Source organism: Macrobrachium nipponense, chromosome 28 (assembly GCF_015104395.2).
Source record: "Macrobrachium nipponense isolate FS-2020 chromosome 28, ASM1510439v2, whole genome shotgun sequence".
Lineage (NCBI taxonomy): Eukaryota > Metazoa > Arthropoda > Malacostraca > Decapoda > Palaemonidae > Macrobrachium > Macrobrachium nipponense.
Genome location: NC_087217.1, coordinates 28573157 through 28593966, shown reverse-complemented (window position 1 = coordinate 28593966; position 20810 = coordinate 28573157). Strand labels below are relative to the sequence as shown.

Sequence of the window (20810 nt, the reverse complement as noted above, 5' to 3'; positions counted from 1 at the left end):
TTTTACTAACAGGTCATTGGAATCAAAACTTGTGCCCTTGTCTGACCCATCAGTCACATTTGTCATCACAAACTCGAACGTGCGACACACGCTCACTGGTTCCGAGTATCCTACGCGAAGGAGGCAGTGTCAAGATGCTGCTAAGATTATGGGCAAGGAGAGCTTGCGTGATGCAACTCTTGCTGACTTAGAAAGTAAGTAGATCTGCTTAGGTCAAGAATCATTGACTCTAGCTCATAAATGGATGGTTTCCGATACTTTGAAACTGCATTCACGAGAACTGCTTTTTAATAGTTGAAAACTTTTGATAGTTATGGAACAGATTACTTTGTTGATTAAACTTTGAGACTACAATTACTATATTACCTTCTCATTCTGCACACTCAAATTATTGTACAGGAAAGTATACATATGTATACTGTATATACTACTACAATACTTGTATAGTAGCACTTTGAACTGTGTACTCTTTAAACACACAGTATTAAACTTTGGTGACTATCCATGAATAATTTTTGGGAACCATTAATTTTTATCACTATTGCAGATCACAAGTCAGCAATGGTAGAAGAAAAAGAGCTGTACAACAGGGCTCGCCATGCCATATCTGAAATTCATCGAACTGAGGAAGCAGTTTCCATTTTAAAGAATGGAGATTACAATACTTTTGGGAAATTAATGACCGAATCGCACAATTCCCTCAGGTAGGTACTGAAAAAGGTATCCAGATTCCAAAAATATTTCTTTCAGGTAGAGAGAGCAGCTAAGCTGAACCAAAGTATTGTATGCAATGTTAATATTTTAGTGACAGGTCACCAAAAATGTGTTTTTTGGCACTAGTTATCATTCATCCTTCTAAGGTCTAGGTACTGTACTAAGTAATGTTAATGATATACAGAGAAGGCTCTTCCCTGCTTTACAAGATCTTTGCCTTGCTTGGCATTTTGGCTTCATGACTCACAAGACCTACTCAAAATCCTAAAAAAGATGGGAAGGCTGGCTAACTTCAAAGATCAACCTCATATGCTCTGTTGAAATGTTCCTTTTCAATAACTTGAGGAACCCAGATGATGTTAAATGAGATGACAAATTAAAATGTACAGTGTAGGGGTCAGTTGTCAGATCTAAAAGAGTAAATGAGCCAGTTAAAGAGAGGTATTTAATCCTTTTGGGATGATCTTTGAAGGGAAAAGACAGATAAGGGCATGAACATTTTCCCTTTTGTTCATGAAACTTACCTGTCAGATATATATATAGCTGTATTCTCCGACGTCCGACAGAATTTCAAAACTCCCGGCACACGCAGTGGGCGGCCAGGTGGTTAGTACCCATTCCCGCCGCTGGGAGGCGGATATCAGGAATCATTCCCATTTTCTATTCAGATTTTTCTCTGTCGCGGTAGTGAAAACACCTGTTTCCACTACCTCCGCCTAGGATTTTGAAACTTCATTAGCCGCTTAAGTATCCTACTTATTTTTTTGAATGATTGACTTGGATTTGTGGCTAGGCATACGCTATCATAAATTAATTAAAATTTTTTCATTGCATATGATGTCTGAATCTAGTTAGCCTAGTTTCAGATTTTGTTGTCTGCAACGGGTAAGGGGAGGCTACCGAAACCTTCGGTAGACACTCGTTTAGTATACATGTTTTCTTTGTTGAGAGATCAATGTAATTAGTGTAATGTTGACTGATTCCGAAAGAGACGTATGATTCGTATGTACGCAAATTAGAGCGTGATAGAATCAGTAGGTCTTCCTCCACAGTACCAGTAGACTTTATTTTGCCTAACCCTGTGGTATGGCTTACGGGCCTAGAGGAAGTTCTGTGAGAAGTAATGCCCTTTCTATTATTGTGGATTACATCAAGTAAGCTTGAAAAAGTGCTCGCTCTCCAATCAGTGTTGTGAGTGTAGTGATGTTGATTTTGCCCCTAGTGTTGTGGAGGGGGCGTCAGATCGGTCCTATAACGCCTCTAGGTCTAAACCTCTGTCGGACTCCCAGGACCAGGGAGGGGGCAAGTTGAAAACCGAAGGAGGGTTACGGGAACCCCCCCAACCCCCCCACCGATCTGGCGTCCCTTCGGCAGGATAAGGCTGCCAAAGATCGTGCACGTGCACGAATCATGAAAGATTGCTTCTCGTCCTCCGAGGCGTCCTCCCCACAAGGTTGGAGCTCTCGGAAGGACTCGCGCCCTCTAAGAAGCTTTAGAGAAGAGGACGCTTTCACGTCCTCTCTCTCGTCAGGAGGGAACGTCAGATCCGCCCATAACGCCTCTAGGCCTGGACCTCTGTCGGACTCCCAGGATAGGGAGAGGGCATGTCGAAAGCCGAAGGAGGGTTACGGGGAACCCACATCGATCTGGCGTCCCTTCGGCTTGACTTAATATCGATAAGCGTGACAAAGACGCAAAAATGTCGCACAGGCGGCTGTCGTCTTGGTCAAGAGATTAAAAATGTCCTTAAGGCAGGACCCTCACAAGGACGCCTTTCGAGACATTCAACGCTCTATCGAGAGGAAGACTTCGTTTGCACTTCCTCCATCTAGACTGAAAGGGAGAGCTGGGATCTGGTACGAAACAGGAGAAGAAGCAGGATTGAAAGCACCGTCTTCTTCTCAAGGAGATTCGCCAATTTGGTGGACGCTCCAAGGAGGTCTTATTTGTCATCGGCTAAGGTTTCCTCCTCCCCTCATGGCGTTATGTATACGTTATGTGACGTTCGCTTTACTACGAAACGGGATAGTGTTCAAGCTCATAAGATTGACGTCCGGCAAGCTGATTTGCATAGTCAAATAGCTCGCCAAGACGCATCTTACTCGTCCCTAAGGGACGCTCTGTCAGCGGACAGAGATGACACTGGACAGACTATCCTAGTTTTCGACAGGAGAAGGGCAAAGAATTCCTCATACCCAAGAACACACAGGCGTCCTTTTAAATGCCCTTCTGCAGTGTCGATGACCGTGACAAAGACGCAAGATGTCGCACAGCCGGCCGTCGTTTTTGTCAAGAGTGGCGAACGTCCTGAAGACTCGTCCTGATGACGATCACCGTACTTATGCTTAGGACGCTCGCGTTTCATGAGCGGCTCTCCCCTCGCCAGGAAGCCTCTCAAGTTACTCGTGTTGACGCACGTCATTCACTATGACGCTTCCCTTGATGTTCGTCACTCTTCTATTCCGGACGCTCTTCAAGACGCTCAAAGAATGCAATCAGGACGTTCGGCAAGCACCTCGCGACGATGCCTTTCGGAACGCTCGGCGTTCCTTTTTGAGCGCGTTGTCTGGATATGTTCATTTGCATTACTAAGACGCAAAATGTTGCACAGGCGGCCACCGTCTTTGTTAGAAGGTAACGAAAGTCTTTAAGGCCGTCTTGGAGACGATAGCCTTACGTCTTCCTATAGTGCTCTCACACTTCAGGAGCAGTGTGCGGCTCTCCAGGACGCTTTTCGGGTGGCCTTTCAGAACGCTCGACGTCATAAACATTGATAAGCTTTTTGGAAGACGCTCGATGTCTTACACATCTGGACGCTCGCCAGGACGCTAGCGAGGACGCTCGCCAGGACGCTAGCGAGGACGCTTTTGAAGACGCTCGGCATCCTACACGTCATGACGCTCGGTAGAGCACTTGCCAGGACGTTCTTCAGAACGATAGGCGTCCTACGCATCAAGACGTTCGGCAGGATTCCTGCAAGAACGCTCTTCAAGAGAGCGTCGTCGAAGTAGAGGAAGGAGTTTGGTCTCGTCAAGATGTCTACTTCTCTTTCTACGAAGGGAGCGTTCAAGAGAATCCATCACTTGATGAATTCCAGGAAAACTGTAAGCAGATTTCGGGGTCATAAAACGCCTCGTCTGCTTTCGGGATTGCGCTGCCGAAGGGGAACATTAACAGGAGTTTCCGGTGTAAGGACAATGCTTGAAGGTATTGTTACAACAACACCAACTCAGCTTCTGCATGTAGCGAATTATGTTTCGCTTAAATATGCCTGCTTGAGAATTTTCTTATGATCGATAATAGTAACGAACCTATTCCTTCGTAGAGAGAGTAGCTTGGTAACTTAGGCAGAATAGTGCGAAACGAGAGGTTGCTGTCATTGTGGATGACGCAGTATATTTAATCGGTACTCCCGGCAACTTTCCAGGAGTTTCCGATTTAACATTTGGTTAATTAAGCGTAATGTTACGACAACACAAAATCAGCTTCTGTATTAGCGAATTCTGTTTCGCTTAGATATGCCAACTTGAGAGTTTCTGTTCAAATAATGGAAAATCTATTCCTTAGATGAATAGAATAGCTGGCAACTCGGCATAAGACTGCGAGAAGGTGAACATAAGCTGCTGCCTGTAACTGTCACAGTGTCTCACACTGTCACCAACTCAGTGTTAGGTAGCTCGTTGTACTGCTCAGTCGGTTACGTCTCTCTCTCCCGCGGGATTGATTTACGAACCGTATCTCTGCCCTACAATCATGACTTTTGCCTCGGGTTGAGGGGATTTCTGGTAATCATGAATAAACGACTTCCTTTTGCTAAGAAATTTTCAACAGAGATATCTCTTAGACATGTTCGGCGCTGCTTACCGCACTGTAACAGAATTCTGTACGAGTCTACCGCAGCATAGCACTATAATAATGCTCTCCTGCTTATGCAAAGCGCAGCCTTATTAGGGAAGGAAGCATGCTTAGTGAGGGAATGGATGAGTCTGCTGGGACCATTTCCTCGCTGGAGAAGCTTGTTTCCCTGAATAGACTGCAATTCAGACCTCTTAACAGTTTTTTTCCTTTCTACAGGAGAACTGAAATAACATCAAAGATCAGAGATAATTCTAAACGTCTCTCAATGGGTTAAGGATCACCTCAGGTGATAATGAGAGGGGAGCCAGGCATCCGGACAGAGGTCCTGGCACATAATCTAAAAGAATTGGAAGCAATTTGGTTGGCTCTCCAGTTCCTCGAAGAGTGAGGGTTTTTGGTCGAGTGGTCCAAATCATCTCAGATAATTCCGCAGCTCTCTCATATCCCAAGAAAAGAGAGATGGTTATCGGCATAGGCACGGAACGTAACGATCCGTAAGAGGTTCGTTACACGATTGCACGTCCGTGCGGATCTTCTCGATCGACGGCAGCAACTACTGACGTTTGACTTTTGAGTAATCCTCGCTTAGAAGTATGTCGAGAGTTGTGGAGACTTTTAGGGGACGTCCTTTCGTAGATTTTGCAATATTGAAGACGAAGAAGCTTCCTCTACGTTCGCGCCCTTATTCTCGATCCGAGAGCGGTAGCAATAGACGCCATCCTATAGTATGGAATGGGCGATAGTTGGTTTAGCCCTTCCCCTATTCAAAAGCTTAGGAAATGTAATAAGATAATCGCTGGCGTCAGAGGGAGTGAGAAAGACGCTGATCGCCCCATGTTGGCCTTCGAGAGGCTGGATTCACAGAGGTCACGTCCTTCAGAGAGCACTTTCCAAGGACCCTTCCGAGAGAATCGGTCTACTCTAACAGCCTCACTTCGAGAGGTACCTAAAATCTCTCCGCTCTGAGTCTGAATGCGTTCAGACTGTCAAGAAGCGAGAGGATCTTCAAGATTAATTGCAAGTCTCATTGCCAAAGCAAAGCAGTGCTGCATATTTTGCAGTGTACCAATCGGAGTGGGCCGTTTCTGGACATAGGGCAGGAAGAATGACTGTTCCTCTACCTCTGACCTCTGTGAATGACTTTACCGCCTTCCCATTCCGTCTGAAGTATGGGATAAGCTAACAGTCCCAACGATTGTAGAATACGGAAATATGTTGTTGACGGCCTCTAGGCTCAGAGATTCGGAATTCTGGTCAAACAACAAAGCCCTTCACGATCTTTTGAGGTCTGCGGAAATCTTGATGGAACTTAGACGTAGTCTGAAGTTCTTGATGTCAAAGCATTTCGAACCTCTCCTTTCTGTAAACTTAATACACGTGACCAGAAAGGCTAATTTTCTAACCACTCTAGCTACGGCAATGAGGGTTAGTGAGGTTTTAGCCATCATCAGAGGTTTTGGCTTTAGAGGACATAATTCGGTGTCCTCTAAGCCTTCCGTTCTTGCTAAGAACGAAAAACCCGTCTAACCCTTGGCCCAGAGGCCTGGAGATCAAGGGGATGGCACAAATTATTGGGCAAGAGCCACAGAGAGTCCTGTGCCCTGTCGGGGCTCTCAAGTTTTATCTTGATAAAACTAAAGAAAGTCAAGGTCATTCGGACAATCTGCGGTGTTCCGTAAAAAAGACCAGACTTGCCCATGTCGAAGAACGCCCTGGCGTTATTTTTAAGGAGTCTTTCTAAGAGGCTCATTCGTCATGTTTGAACAAAGATTTGAAACCTTTTAAAGTAAGTGCTCACGAGGTGAGGGCGCGGCCTCGGAAGCATTTCAAACAGAGCATGACACTCAGTAATATCCTGAGTGCCACGTTTGAGCGAAGCAACTCTGTGTTCGCTTCACACTCCCGACGGGATGTGAAGACGACATATGAGATCTGCGAGTCGCTAGGACCATACATATCCGTAGAAAATATTATTGGAGGCAGGAAGCAGCACGAATCCTATCCTATAGAAAAAGGGATAGGTGTGCTTTTAACTTTGAAGGGTTGGTCGCTTGAGGCGCTTTCCCTTTCGTTAGCCTAGAAGTTATGGGACTAACTTCGATAGGTTAGGTCAGGTGGTGGTTTTAGCTTCGTTGCCCTCACAGTATGGTCATATGGTCTAGTCACATTGTGGTCACGCCCCCGTTGACAGATCATCTAGAGCGCACCAACTACACAGGTCACTACCTTGTTGGCAACTCTAGTAAAGCAAAAGCAGACTTCGGTGACAGTAATCAAGAAGTCAGCTATGCTAACAGGTAAGGAATCAAGATGTCAATCATCTGCACTTGAGGTGTTTCCTAAATCCTTCTATTCTGTCCCTTCCCACCTCCAATGGTGGGATTCAGCTATATATATATCTGACAGGTAAGTTTCATGAACAAAATGTTATTGTTATGATACAATAAAGTTTGTTCATACTTACCTGGCAGATATATATAATTAAAGTACCCACCCACCTCCCCTCAGGGACAGTGGTATGAAAAATCTGAATAGAAAAATGGGAATGATTCCTGATATCCGCCTCCCAGCGGCGGGAATGGGTACTAACCACCTGGCCGCCCACTGCGTGTGCCGGGAGTTTTGAAATTCTGTCGGACGTCGGAGAATACAGCTATATATATATCTGCCAGGTAAGTATGAACAAACTTTATTGTATCATAACAATAACATTTTTGTAAAGACTTCAATCTTCTGGTGAAATGAACTGATAAAAAACACTGAACTTTCATGATACAGATTGTTGATAGGAAAGTCCACTCAGTCCAGGGACTTTTCATAGTTCAGGCACTAAATACAGGGCAATCAGGAGGTGCTGCAGTACAATGGGAAAATGCCTAATCCAGAGTTGTCAGTTTCTTAAATTTTTTGCTTCTCTTTGGTTATTTGTACTGACTGCTGGTTCACATGCAGTGAAATGGTAAAAGTTTACATGGAAATGTATCTATGCATTGGCATTTTTTTTGTAGATGTTTGTTTTCTCACTGAATTTCAGGAATGATTATGAAGTATCCTGTCCAGAACTTGATCAGCTGGTAGACCTTGCCTTAGCAGTTTCTGGTGTTTACGGATCAAGAATGACAGGTGGTGGCTTTGGAGGATGTACAGTGACTCTGGTAAGATTTGGCATAGGCGGAAAATGTACTAAAAATTGACAGAAAAATATCCCCTTTAATCATGTTTATAGTATTAAGGCTATTTAGCTTTGATACAAATAGTTATAATAGTGCTAAATTTGTTGTACATTTCTGTGATTTTGGGTAACTGGCTTTTACCTTAGTTTTCTTTATAGGTAACAGGAATTAACTTCATTTTTTAAGCAATGCCAAATATTAATTACAAGGAATTATGACAAAGGCAAATATACCATAATTACATATGATGAAATATAGAAAGTTCATTACTAATTCAGTAAGATGATAATATTGTTTGAAAGTCTTTAGTTTCTGATTTCTTAGCTTATGAGGATTGTGGAATCAGAAATAGGTCTCACTTATTGGACACTTCCAAGTGAGCAATAAAGTAATAGCAAAAATTCTTTATCAAGAATAATTTATAAATAATGATATTAATTAATTCTTCATTTAATGTATAACATTGGTTTGATTTTCAGCTCAATTTCTAAAGATATCAGACAATTAGGGTACATACTTACCATATTCTCTGTTCATTCCTGGGGTATACTCATGGTAGTTGTGGGATCTTGTAAGATAGATTTCTCATTTTTCCCCTTCACTGGGTCATATCCAGAATGTAGAGTTCTTCTGCAAAAATAAAATTTCCTTAGTAATTTACAACAAAGGCATTACTATAGACTATCTCAGCTAAACTACTGAATCACATGCGGTCTCATAGAGGTTGTCTTAGAACATACTTCAAGTAAATGAGTTAAGATGGAAAATAAGCTTCAGTCTTGTATAACACTACATTTTATGTACATTATGCTCTGATGTATTTATGTATTAACGATGGTTTCCTTTTTACAGGTAAAGCAAGAAAATGTCGAAGACCTCATTGGCCACATCAAGCAAAACTACAAAGGCACTCCAACATTTTACGTATGTGCACCTTCACATGGGGCTCAGGAAGTTTCCCTCTTACACAAAAAAGCATAAAAAAAGTTCTAGAGATTATGAAGAATTAGAAGATGAACTTGGGAGTCCTTCCCATTTATATTTCAGAAATACTAAAGGAGATCCAACGTTACCAAAAGTTTCAGTACAATTTTCGTCATTAATTTTTTCTCTGAACTTTTAGGTGATGAAGTGTGAACCAGTATAGTTACGCTTTCAGTATCCCAGGTTTGAATTTGTGCTAATACATGCCTTTGTGTATGTAGTTTATACTTTGGTATAAGTGTCCTTATCATGCAATTAATTTTATCGAATAACTACTAATATTCTGGGGTATATTTAGAGTTAATTTGCACCTCAATTTTATTCTACAGTATAAGTATTATACTGTAGAATAAAATAGAGATAACTAAGTTTTAACACTATTATTATTTGTGAAACTTTTGGATTTACCTGAGAATAGGAAATGTTAAAGGCCAGTTATTTACTTTGTTTCATGTATGTGTGTGTGTGTTCTTGGTAGCAACATTGGGGTTGTGGTATGGTAGCACTGACAAAGCAGCTATTAGAAGCCACATTGAAATTATTTTTGAGACTAGTTTCTCAAAGATTGGATAATTTTAAAACCTGTTTTATTTGCGTAGATCATACCTTCATTACAGTAACAAACCTAATGTGGAATATCTCAGTAGAAGTAATTCATCTTAGATGCAGGCTTATGCAAATGTCAAACGTACTCCTGTTCAATTTTTGAACAAGACAAATCCAGATTCAGAATATTTATGAATTACCATATTCAAAATTCCAATGATATTACAATTAAAAGTGTGTAATTCTGAATTATCAAATGAAAATCCGGAACTGTTGTAGCTTGCATGTTTAAAGTTAATGCTGCCGTTTTATTTTTTTATTGTTAAGGTAATAGTGTTGATATGTTATTAGTTTTTAGTTTTTTTGCACTTTTTTGTTTTTTGTTACACACTTGCCATTCCTTACCAATGTCCAAAGTGTAAAGGGACAATCTTTACAAAATGCTGATGATTATGGTTATCATTCCTTACCACATTTCCAGTTTTATTTCCTCCAGGCAGGATAAGCCTAGACTGTTCTTTTAGCAACATGCAGTAGGCAGTCTTAAAGTTGCTTTTTGCTACTTCCCATGTGCCTCCAGCTGCATTGTTTACTAGATTTTACTTTTCCTTTGTTACCATCAGTTTCTTTCTGCCCAGGTGTCCTAATTTCTTAAATTACCCCTTTTGGACCATTCCTTTTGGTTAGCCCAATTAGTACTACAGTATTATTATTATAATTGTATTTATTATAAAGTAGTCTGGGTAAACCACACAGTTCAGAGTCTTACCTCTCATAGACATGTAACTTTGATGTGATTAATAATAATATTCTTAGTTTTGTTACCATGGAAAAGTGGTTGAGCCAGTCCACTGAATCGGTTTGAGATTTATAACAGTGCCAGTGGATTTTGCATTTAGATAAGTCACTGAAGATTTTAGCAAGAAGTAAAGTTGGGGGTAACAGGGAAGACAAAAAGGAACAGATTAAAAGGTCAAAGAATGAAACTGTAGTATGGATGGACATACAGTATTGGAGAACATTCAGTACAATGTTACCCAAAGAACACTATTGGGTGCAGCCTCATATGAGGGTCATTTCTGTTGTAGACATATATTTTTTCCAAGGAATAACTCTTCGAAGGGTAGCCATTATGGGAGTGACAAATTAATTTTTGAAATATTGTTTCCACTGAAATGTTTGTGATTTATTGCACAAATTCACTGCTCAGTGCAGTGTCTAAGGCTGTGATAATGTAGGCCTTACAGAGTAGTTTTATTTTGTAATTTTTCAGCTGTTGACAGTCATAGGTCAATAAAATACCTGAAATAGCTGTAAGACTTTTGATGTTGGTATAAAATACTACACATTCATAAGTTAAATTGCTTTCCAGTTTTGTAGCATTATACTGTTATAACTTTCAATACAAAGGTTGCTAATTATTGATCGTTGCCCCTGTTATTTGTAAAACATTTTCATCACTGGAATAAAAATCCATGTGTATTTAAAATTTATCACTTCTTAAGTCATTTTGTAGTCTTTTCAAGATAATTTTCAAAATAAAAAGGACATAGTAGAATATTAGTTTTCTTATTTGTTATTCAGTTTTTCATGTATAATTGGTTAAAACATTACCACGGTATTTAGTGGCTTAAAACTTCTGGACGTGTTTGCAAATTTTTTTTGAGGAATGCTTATGAAATTTTGAAGACAAAGTCTATGATTTTTCTTACTTTTTCATATATGCAACTTCAAATGATAGTTTTTCATATTCTTACAAAGTATAATGAATGCATAAAAAGCAGAGCCTCTTTGTTGAATAAAAACTAATATTTAAGTATGTGATGTTTACTGTGGTAACTGCGGTAGATAAAGCAAATGGATGAATGAGAGCACTGAAATAATCTTAAGTAGATTTGACCAAGAATATACTTGCTACTCACAAATGAGCTACAAATGTTTCATATAAACCACGGGTAGAAAGACATTACACAAGAACCTTCCAGACTGAATAAAAGAAAGGCATTGACTTTTAGGATGATTAGACATGCATGAGAACAGTTTCCAAAGAGGGAAATGGAAACCATACACATGAAACATTGCTTGTGTTGCAGTATGTCTTCCAAAAGCATAAGTATATTACCTTGATACAAAAGCAAATGGCAGTTGAATGACCCTAGACTGACATACTGCCAAATTTTAAAGTTTTATGGACACTTAAGGGTCAGTAACCTATGTTCAACAACTATTCACCAGGGTTAGCCTAGACTACATACAGATTGTGCTTGGAAATAATTCTGTAATGGCAGACAGGAAGTTGATAGCTGAATTGAATGAATAACAGTAATTGGACACTTGAATACAACCATCTATTTTTCATTGTGAATTTGGTAGGTTTCAAATGCTGAGACATGGGTGTCCTTTTAAAACACCACCAAAGCATAGCCTCATGAAGACTTCCCACAAGAGATAAGATATGAACAAGTTGATTGTGAAGAATGAGGTTAATTGCACGAACTAGGCATTATCCCCATACTGTAACTACTGATTTTCCTCCCATCTGAACAACCATAAAGATGAATCTATACAACACGCCCGAAAAAAAACCCAAAACCTTAAACTGTCAATTTAGACAAGTACTGCACTTTACTCTCTAGAAGAATAACCCTTTAGTTTTATTGTTTTCCAAACTCAATATCTTAAGGTTGGTATAGGGATGGGTTTATAGTTCCTACAGTTAGCCTAATCCTTTATAATAATTTTTGCATATCTTATCCCCTTGCAGGGAGTTTTCATTGATGAATGATGGAAATTTTTCATTTAAAATGACTGCATTGAGTCCATGCTTTAGTGATGTTTTAGGAAGAGAGTTATGTCTCAACATCTATACCTTTTCAGCACTTTCGGCCAAATTTAGAATAAAGAATGGACTGTTGCTTTGGGGATTATATGGGTTGTCAAGAACAACCAAACAAATCTGACAACCTCCGAGGCGCCTTCATCAAAAATAAACGTACTAAATAAGTACAAGATTGTTCCAGTGCCAGTTCATCAGACCAAACTTTCAAAAATCAAATGGGAAAATAACGAGCCATCATTTGCTGATAACAAAATGGCTGGAATGTTCAAGATAAGAACTATTTTTTAACGTCATCCCCCAGTGACTCTCCATTCTTGTCAACTGTGGACAAATTATGCATATTTTAATTCTGGGCCAAGAAACAATTTGAACATCAAAATACAAAACCTGCTACCCCTCTAATCAGCAATCTTATGAATAAATGACTTTATTTACACTTTATTTAGTCAAGCAAGAATAAAATGTTATTTGCGCATTCAAATAATACATATGCACACTGAACCACATTATTTAGTCCACAAAACACATAGGCCTACAATCAAAACACAGATAGGTTTGCCTACAATCAAATAAACGGATGGCATAAAAAAATTCAATAAGACCAACTGTTTTGAGGCAATAAGATAAGGTTTATGGCAACAATGCAATGAAAATAGCACATCTGTTCTTAATGAATGATTAACGATGTATTAGATCTAGTTAATTTGGCAATTAACTCAATCTCCAGAGAGATTTAACTCACCAATTTCTTCACTATTAATGTTATTCAAATTAACTGTATTATTAAAATGAATGATTAAGATGTTAACAAATCCCACTTTGATGATATACTATAAAGAAATTTTTAACGAAGTCACACAGGTCTAAACTAGAATAAAAATGATTTTATCGATACTTTGTAGTATCATAATTAACATTATAATTAAAACTGATCATTTAGTGGCTAAAAAGACCAGCTTTGATGATGTAAAGAAATTGTTAATGAAGTCACAGAGGTTCAAAACTATAATGAATATTTTATTGTAGTATACCACACTTATAAGGTGGATACGTTTTCTTTTAAAGTAAATACAAAAATAAGAAAACGTACTTAATAGTAAACTAATGTATCTGTTTAAATTTCCGAGGAGGGCCGAGATTATTGTCACATTTCATATAAGTAACCTGATATGACCATATATTACATTATATTAATGTGTATTATGTGAATAGCCATACTATGAAGTTATGAAGTTATCAAAATAGGCCTATGTATCCTACTGAGGCCAAGTGTTCCGATCTAGGCCTATATAACAATAAGACTTAATTCTTCATCAAATTACCCATGATTTTGCTAGATTTTAAAAGTTGCAGAAACCGAGTATTGAATTTTGGATGAGGCAAATACCATTAAACTTCCACTATTCTTACATAGGAGACTCGTCGGTAGCACAGCGGATTCCCCTTACACTCATTGCGTCATTCAACCCCCTATAATTAACTAGGCTGTAACTACGCAATTACAATCAGCCGTCATTTTCTAACTATCTATAACGAGTGATTGTATGTCTAAATTGCCAAATATTGTACTGTAATACCTATTAAAAGCATAAACAAGTTTAGTTCACACTGGTTACAGAGGTATCCTACTATTATATATATATATATATATATATATATATATTATATATATATATATATATATATAATATATATACATATATATATATATATAATATATATAATATATATATATATAATATTATACTATATATCATTACAGGGATCCACAATATAATATTCTTGTTTATCAAGAAGAAATATATGTGTAGAAAATCTTACAAGGCTATGATATTACAAGAATATCACTGTAGATCCTTCCTACTGAATACTTAGAAGAACGATACGGTGTTTTTATATTGCTTTTATTTATATATATATATATATATATATATATATATAGATATATATATATATAATATATATATATCTATATATATATATATATACTATATATATATATATATATATATATATATATGTATATAAGTAAAAAATATTAGTTTATAAAGTTCTCGAACGGCAAATAAACTGACAAATGGAACTTACTTTGTCCAAAAACCAAACTATTTCACGGGTTTTATTTGTGAAATAAGATTCCTACACAAACAAGGGCTCTGTTAAGTATGAAACTATTTAGGAATATCTTTCTTACCTGACAACAAAAATGTGTACTACATCATGAGTTCAAATGTGTCGTGATTACGTCATAAGATTTCCCCATATAATCCAGTCAGCGATATAAACAATAATAAAAACCAGCCGGTTAAACAGACTGGTTATCGAATAAACAGTGAATCATTACACAGAAACTCCTTTCACCTTTCACGCTACATGGTGAACTGTCGCCTTCTGCTTCTGGGACAATTCTCTTGGTCTTAAGAGTGTCAGAGAATGGTAATATTTCACAAGTAAGTAGTCATATGGTTGTTTGTTAATATGCTGAGGATACTCTTTGAATATTCATAATAACATTCTGATTTGAAATAATCAAGTTCAATCAGCGTTTAATAAGCCATTAAAATATACATCTCGTGCTCATGTTTTGTTCCCCATTTATGCTTGTAACGTATATTTAATATACCACAACTTACCAAAGTCTTTCTGTATTTCCCATTACCTTCTGTTACTGTTTTTTAATAAACACCATAATATTCTTTGGAAGTTTGAATTTAAAGTCGATGGCCCCTTTGTTGGGCTTGTTCCACACGAATAGGGTTCAGCTTTGAATAATAATGATGACAACAGTTTATATTTACTACTAGCCACATGTAATTGTCACCTCGCTCTCGAAGTTTCCTGTTAAAGTTGAGTACTTCCGTGCGGTTTAGCAATACGAGGACTTGTGTTTTTATTTGCCCTGTGCCAGAAAAACTAGTTAGCTTAGCGTTCGATGCAGCTGGACTATAAATATGCTGGCTTCGTTAATTCCAGCACTCGTCACGTCAGCTGATATCGGAATGTTAAGCGCCAACGACTAGCTGTTGATAACGCTGCCTGCGACAGCAAGTTAACTTTAAACATCTAAACACTTGAAAAAAAAACTTGTATACAAAGCGACCAAGTAATGATAAGTGACAAAATTGTGGAATTTGCAGAGATCTCTTTATCTTTGCAGTTATGTTTGTCAGAATACGTGGTGCCAAGTAGACTAATACAGATTTTTAAGAATAATTTTGATTGACTTTCTTCTTCAAGAAAAGTTACCCTAATCTAAGGCATCGTGAGCCCTTTTTATTGATGTCACTGAAGTTTTACTAAGACAACATGTTCATACCTTTTTTAGGGGGGATTCTATAAACAACAGTGCATCTTCGCAAAATATTCCATAAATAGCGATACAGTTAGATAAACTCTCTGTCACGAGAGTTTATACAATGTTCTGAGGGGTCCACAATAGTAATAATGTTAAAAGTTAGTCTATAATTTATGAAAACTTTACAAAAGCTTTCGAACCCTTCCGTGGGTTCATCTTCAGTCAAAAAAAAAAAATGCTTTTGGACTGAAGATGAAACCAGAGAAGGGTTCGAAAGCTTTTAGTGTTTATAAATCATACACGAACTTTTAACATTCTTATTATTGTGGATCCCTTAGAACAATACAGTTATCGTTAGCAATAAACAGATTTCCACTGCCAGCATTTTTTTGGGTTGAATTTGAAGTTATATATATCCATAGCAGTGATTCCATTTTGGAATGGAATGGAATATAAAATCTAGGCCAACGGCCATGCACTGTGACCCATGACGTCATTCAGCGCTGAAAGGAAAACAGATTTAAAAGGCGTAACAGGAAGTAAATCTCGCACTTGCGCTATGAAGTAAATTGTTACCAGGTAAAAAATAATGAAAGAGGTTGCAGCCAAGGACTTAAGGGACGCTGCAATAAACCTTGAGTAATGCCTGCAGTGCACCGTGTAAGGTGCACTGAATGTACTACCCGCCTACGGGAATGATTCCCGTTTGGAATTCTATCAAAGACTGTGGTGCCTTGTGGTTTATGTTGTAAAAACAGATTTTAAACCAGGCGTTCGTTGCAGATTCCTTGAGTCACGGTACCTTTATACCACACGATATATTTCCCAAGGGTTTTAACAAAGGGAATCGAGATAGATACAGGCATATTTATACTTTTTTTTACTATAGTGACCAGCGGCTAAGGATTACGCCAATACCAAATGCTCAATGTTGTCTTCAAATTTATTTACAAAACCAGTTAACAAATATCTCTATTGTATAATCTGTACATAATTGCACGCGAATATCTTACAGTCAACTTACTCTCTAGATACTATAAAATCATAAAAAAATGCAAAATACTGTACTCGTCATTTACATCAGAGGGTGACTAGAAAAGTCAAAATAAGGACCTCCAACGACAAACAGGGGTGACTAGGGATAAAAGGAGACGAAAATGATGAGACGAAACCAAAAGCCACAACAAATCCTTGAACTGAGGCCCCCATGAGAGGTGCCCAGTGGTTGATTTAACGTATTTATAATAAAAATGTGTCCTGGAAGTTAATTTTCACACTGAGATCCTGACAAATTTGGGACAAATCGTCAAAATTTAACCAAAGGATTCGGATGCTGTTTTGGGAGATTTGACTTCAAGAACAGATGATTTTTTTCGCGTTTCATCTCGACTGTCCAATGATGGCTGGTCTTTTTTTTTTTTTTTCCTCCTGCTGTGCGATGAAGTGTCGCATTGTCATCCCTCTCATTTCCAGAATAATTCACGTAAGCACCCTCAGAACTCACACAAGTCCAAGCTCCAAGTATATCGTAAGAGATATGGCACATCATTGCAGGTGTGTTTACATGGAGAGTTGCTCAAATCACGCTTTACTGTAAACCAGTTGCACAGGAATTCTGCAGCCCCAGTACAGAGGCTGTATGGATACATGCCCATATATAGTTCGTTCCTTCACTGTCTACAGCGTTTGAATGAGATCACGAGGCTTCTGTAATATTCCAAGTCTTTTCTTTTATTGCGCAGAAACTGCACGGTGCGTCCATGGGAGTTTCAGTGCACTCGAAGCCTCCAAATATCACGCATGCAAAGATTTCCGTTGCGGTAAGTTGAGCACTCACATATAATATTTGTACTATGAACTAAATCCTTGAATGGTATGTACAAAAAGACAAAAAAAAAAAAAAAAAAGAGAGAGGTCCCTTACATTACTACATATCACAATTATCCTATAATAATGCCAATAACTTTTGATAAGCTGCATTTAGCAGAACATATCACTGCTGTCACACTTACACCATTGTGACGTTGCGCACACGCTTTTCAGATGCCACAGAGGGCGTCGATGAATGTGGGTCCAGAGACTGGGTGTCGTACATGTAAGGCTCTGGCGTGTACAGAACCTTCGGCTTGGGAGGAATGGGAGGAGGGACCTTTCCGGACCTGAGGGAACTGTCGTAGGAAGGATAAGCAGCGTAAGCAGGAGGTCCGTGAGTCGAGGGAAGCAGGTCACAGGATACCGAGAGGAAGGAGTCTGAAGGCTGTGAGCTCATGTAGGAACGGGCCTCGGAAGGAGGAGGGTAGTTGTCGTTGGGGAATCCTTCAGTAGGTGTTGGGTAGCCATCGCTCTGAGCAGGGTAGTGATCTGGGTAACCGGGGTGCTGGTAGTGGTACTGGTTGGCCTCGCCGTAGAAGTCGTTCGGCTCGGAGGATCCTCCGTAGCTCTTTTTGGTGGATGCACTGTGGTCGGAATTGTTGTCTGAACGACCGGACATACTGCTGCGCTTGCCGTCTTGATGGTTACTCAAGAGCTGCGATGCTGACCACGATTCCACGGGGCTGATGTATTCCTTCTTGATGCCGTCTTTCTCCTTGCCCTCTGCGAAGTCCACGCCCTTCGATGCAACAGTGACATTGATGCTATATGCGTCCTGGACTTCGTGCGCCTTCTTGGCGGCAGCAGCCTTGCGATGGTGGCGGTGACTAGCTGCGCAGTAACACACAATAACAGCAACGACGACGATAAACCCACCGACGCACCCGAAGATGACAGCAAGTTGGTGAGTATCGAGGGCAGCTAACACTGGGGCACTGGTTCCCTCTTTGACGGCGGACGTGTTGGCAGACAACACTGGAGGAGCTTTCGAAGGAGGAGCGACGGTTGTGGTGGGTGGAGCTGGAACGTAGACACTGACGATATTGCTGAAGCCACCAGTATTTCCCTCTTCATCCACAGCGTAAAGAGAGACGTAGCTAACAGTTTCGTATTCTTTCCAGAGAACCGTGTGTTGCTGTATGGCAGGCGATGCCAGAGGAGCTGGCCAGTCCTCGAGCAGAGTGCCTCCTCCTTCCAGCAAGTCGAGCTGGTTGTTTGAGGCCATGACGACATACCGATCAGCAGTTCCGTAATCTATATCTCCACCAGGGGCCGTCCAAGTGAAAGCTACTTGGTTCACTGTGTCTGGTAGCAGTGCTGCTCGGAGGTCCACAACGCGGGCAGGGGGAAGGACATCTTTCTTTGGAAGGGTTCCTATGACATCAACGATTCCAAGTCTGGAGCGACGAGCGAAATCATTGTCGTCGATTTTGCCTTCCACGTTCACGATGATGCTGTACTTCCCAGACACGAGTCCAGGCACAAAACGAGAGTATACGCCATCTCCTTTGTTCATGTCGGGACCTATAAAATAAGGAGGAAAGTTAGAATATGAATTGAACAAGTTGTAAAGTATAAGATACATTTTTCTACATTTTTACTACCTACACATATATTTGCAAATATATTAAGACTGTAATAGGTTAATATACGAGATCTCATATCTTCTAAGGTCATAACATGAATCAATATAAACTTAATAAGTGACACTCACTTGTAAGGCCATTGTCAAACAGCTGGACTTCCAGAGGTGGATACTGAGTTCCATTGTTGGTGTAGCCAAGTCTGGTAAGCATTGCTATGACTTTAGCTCCTTCTACGCCCATCAGACCAACCCTGACTTCAGCATACAGAGCAAGTGGTTTGGATATGTCGCTAGCATTGACTACGCCTAGGCTGGGATTGATCCACGTACGAACTTTCACACTTGGAACTCTAGGCTGGAGGCGTGGCCGTGAAGTAACTTGGACGTAAAGGGCCTGATGGGAATCCGCGCGGTTCTCAACTTTGTAGCGCCAAAGGCCGGGCGTCACTTGAGCTTCTACCAACCGAACGGTGATCATGTTGATGTTGCCATCTTCGTTTTGCATGTTGGCTGTGTCAATAACCTGACCGTGTGGACTCACGAGATGAACTTGGTTCCCAACGTGCGTCACATCGTAGTAGAAAATGGCAAAGACTGTATCAGTGCCTAAGGTTGGGTCCATCATAAAGCTGCCCTCAGATATTGGCACCCTTCCACCTGGATGCTCTGCCGAATGTACCTTGACAGGTAGAGCAGACTGCCCAGATGCGGAGAGTAACGCGTGGTAGAAGGAATCTAAAAGATTGTAGTACATGCTAAGCTTTGAATCCGCTCCGATACCCTCATCCCGTACCACAAACGTATTGCCGCCCGAACGAGCAGCTAGGGTTTCTAGGCCGCCGTTCGGCGTCGGGTACTTTTCAGCCAGAGGATAGATGATGGCATGAAGGACAACATGGGCTTCCAGGAGTAGCTGCGCTGTCTCGGCGGCTTCGCTCTCTTCAACCAAGCCGCTTCCCGCCGTCACCATCACGATATGTCCGCCAATACCATCTTGCTGAATCAATTTAAGGGCTTCTCTCACGCCACATATTATGCAACGTTTGTGCTCGTCTTCCCTCGAAGGGTTCCTGGGTAAGGATGAGCCAACTTTTTCTCTGGTTATGCCGTCTGTGAGGCTTGTCATTGGATACTTGGTGGAGGGAATGGAGTTGAATACTACTAGACCGATGCCGTAGCCATCGGGGACGTCGTACGTAACGAGCTTCCTGACTGCCTTGCGCATGAAGTCCCAACGTTTCTGTAAAAGGACAGAGAATATATGAGTTCTTACTCCGAGCACCAACCTCTTCTCTATTAATATACATGTCTCCGTGTGTAAGTCTTTTGGTTTAAGACTTACTTTATAAAATGCGAAGAAGAATGAAAAACTGGCATTTACCTGCACGTTCATGACGTTGGTGTCATCAATGAGCAAGACAATTCTTGGGTTACGGGGGCGAACGTACTGGAATGTGACCTCGCTTTCTCTGAGTCCCCCTTCAACATTCCTGCAATCATAATATTTTGTCTTAGTTCATTACAAAATAGAAAATATCTTTATCTACAATAGATATTCACACCAACAGTTTAAAGTCACTGGCAATATGTCAATCACAGGCATAACTTGCAAAATAAAAGCAAGACCAGGCACAGTAACTATGATCTCACACAAAGTCATGCAAAAAATGACAGAATTTTAACATTACCTGTTATTCTGGAAATCAGGAGAAGCCCTCATGACTTCCCAAGCAGATTTTCCGTCGCAGAGGAGGTTGTGGCGCGTCGGTGCTTCCCGGTTATGCGAGCCTTCGTCACAGAGCTCTTTCACCTGGAATGAAGAAGAAGGTGTTGTTATTATCATGACTGCCAGCGGCGAAAGAGATTACCAATTTTTTTAGCTTTTAGGTCTTGGAAACAGGACAAATTCAGCTGATTATAAAAAAGGGAATAAAAATAGCCACT

At 40.0% G+C, this 20810-nt stretch overlaps 2 protein-coding genes across 3 annotated transcripts in view; one reads left to right on the top strand and one right to left on the bottom strand.

The window, feature by feature from the left end:
- The window catches only part of LOC135201621 (galactokinase-like), a 63513-nt gene extending 52680 nt beyond the window's left edge, over positions 1-10833 (top strand). For both annotated transcript variants that reach the window (XM_064230679.1, XM_064230678.1), the window contains exons 6-9: positions 13-194; positions 548-704; positions 7607-7727; positions 8598-10833. In XM_064230679.1, the coding sequence (XP_064086749.1) occupies positions 13-194; positions 548-704; positions 7607-7727; positions 8598-8726 (589 nt within the window). In that variant the 3' untranslated portion in view covers positions 8727-10833. The remainder of the gene's footprint in view (positions 1-12; positions 195-547; positions 705-7606; positions 7728-8597) is intronic.
- A 5505-nt stretch (positions 10834-16338) lies between these two features.
- Positions 16339-20810, bottom strand: part of LOC135201619 (calcium-activated chloride channel regulator 1-like) — a 51641-nt gene continuing 47169 nt past the window's right edge. The window contains exons 4-7 of the mRNA XM_064230676.1: positions 20555-20676; positions 20248-20356; positions 18996-20106; positions 16339-18805 (exon numbers count right to left, since the gene is read on the bottom strand). Coding sequence (XP_064086746.1) covers positions 17418-18805; positions 18996-20106; positions 20248-20356; positions 20555-20676 — 2730 coding nt within the window. The 3' untranslated portion in view covers positions 16339-17417. The remainder of the gene's footprint in view (positions 18806-18995; positions 20107-20247; positions 20357-20554; positions 20677-20810) is intronic.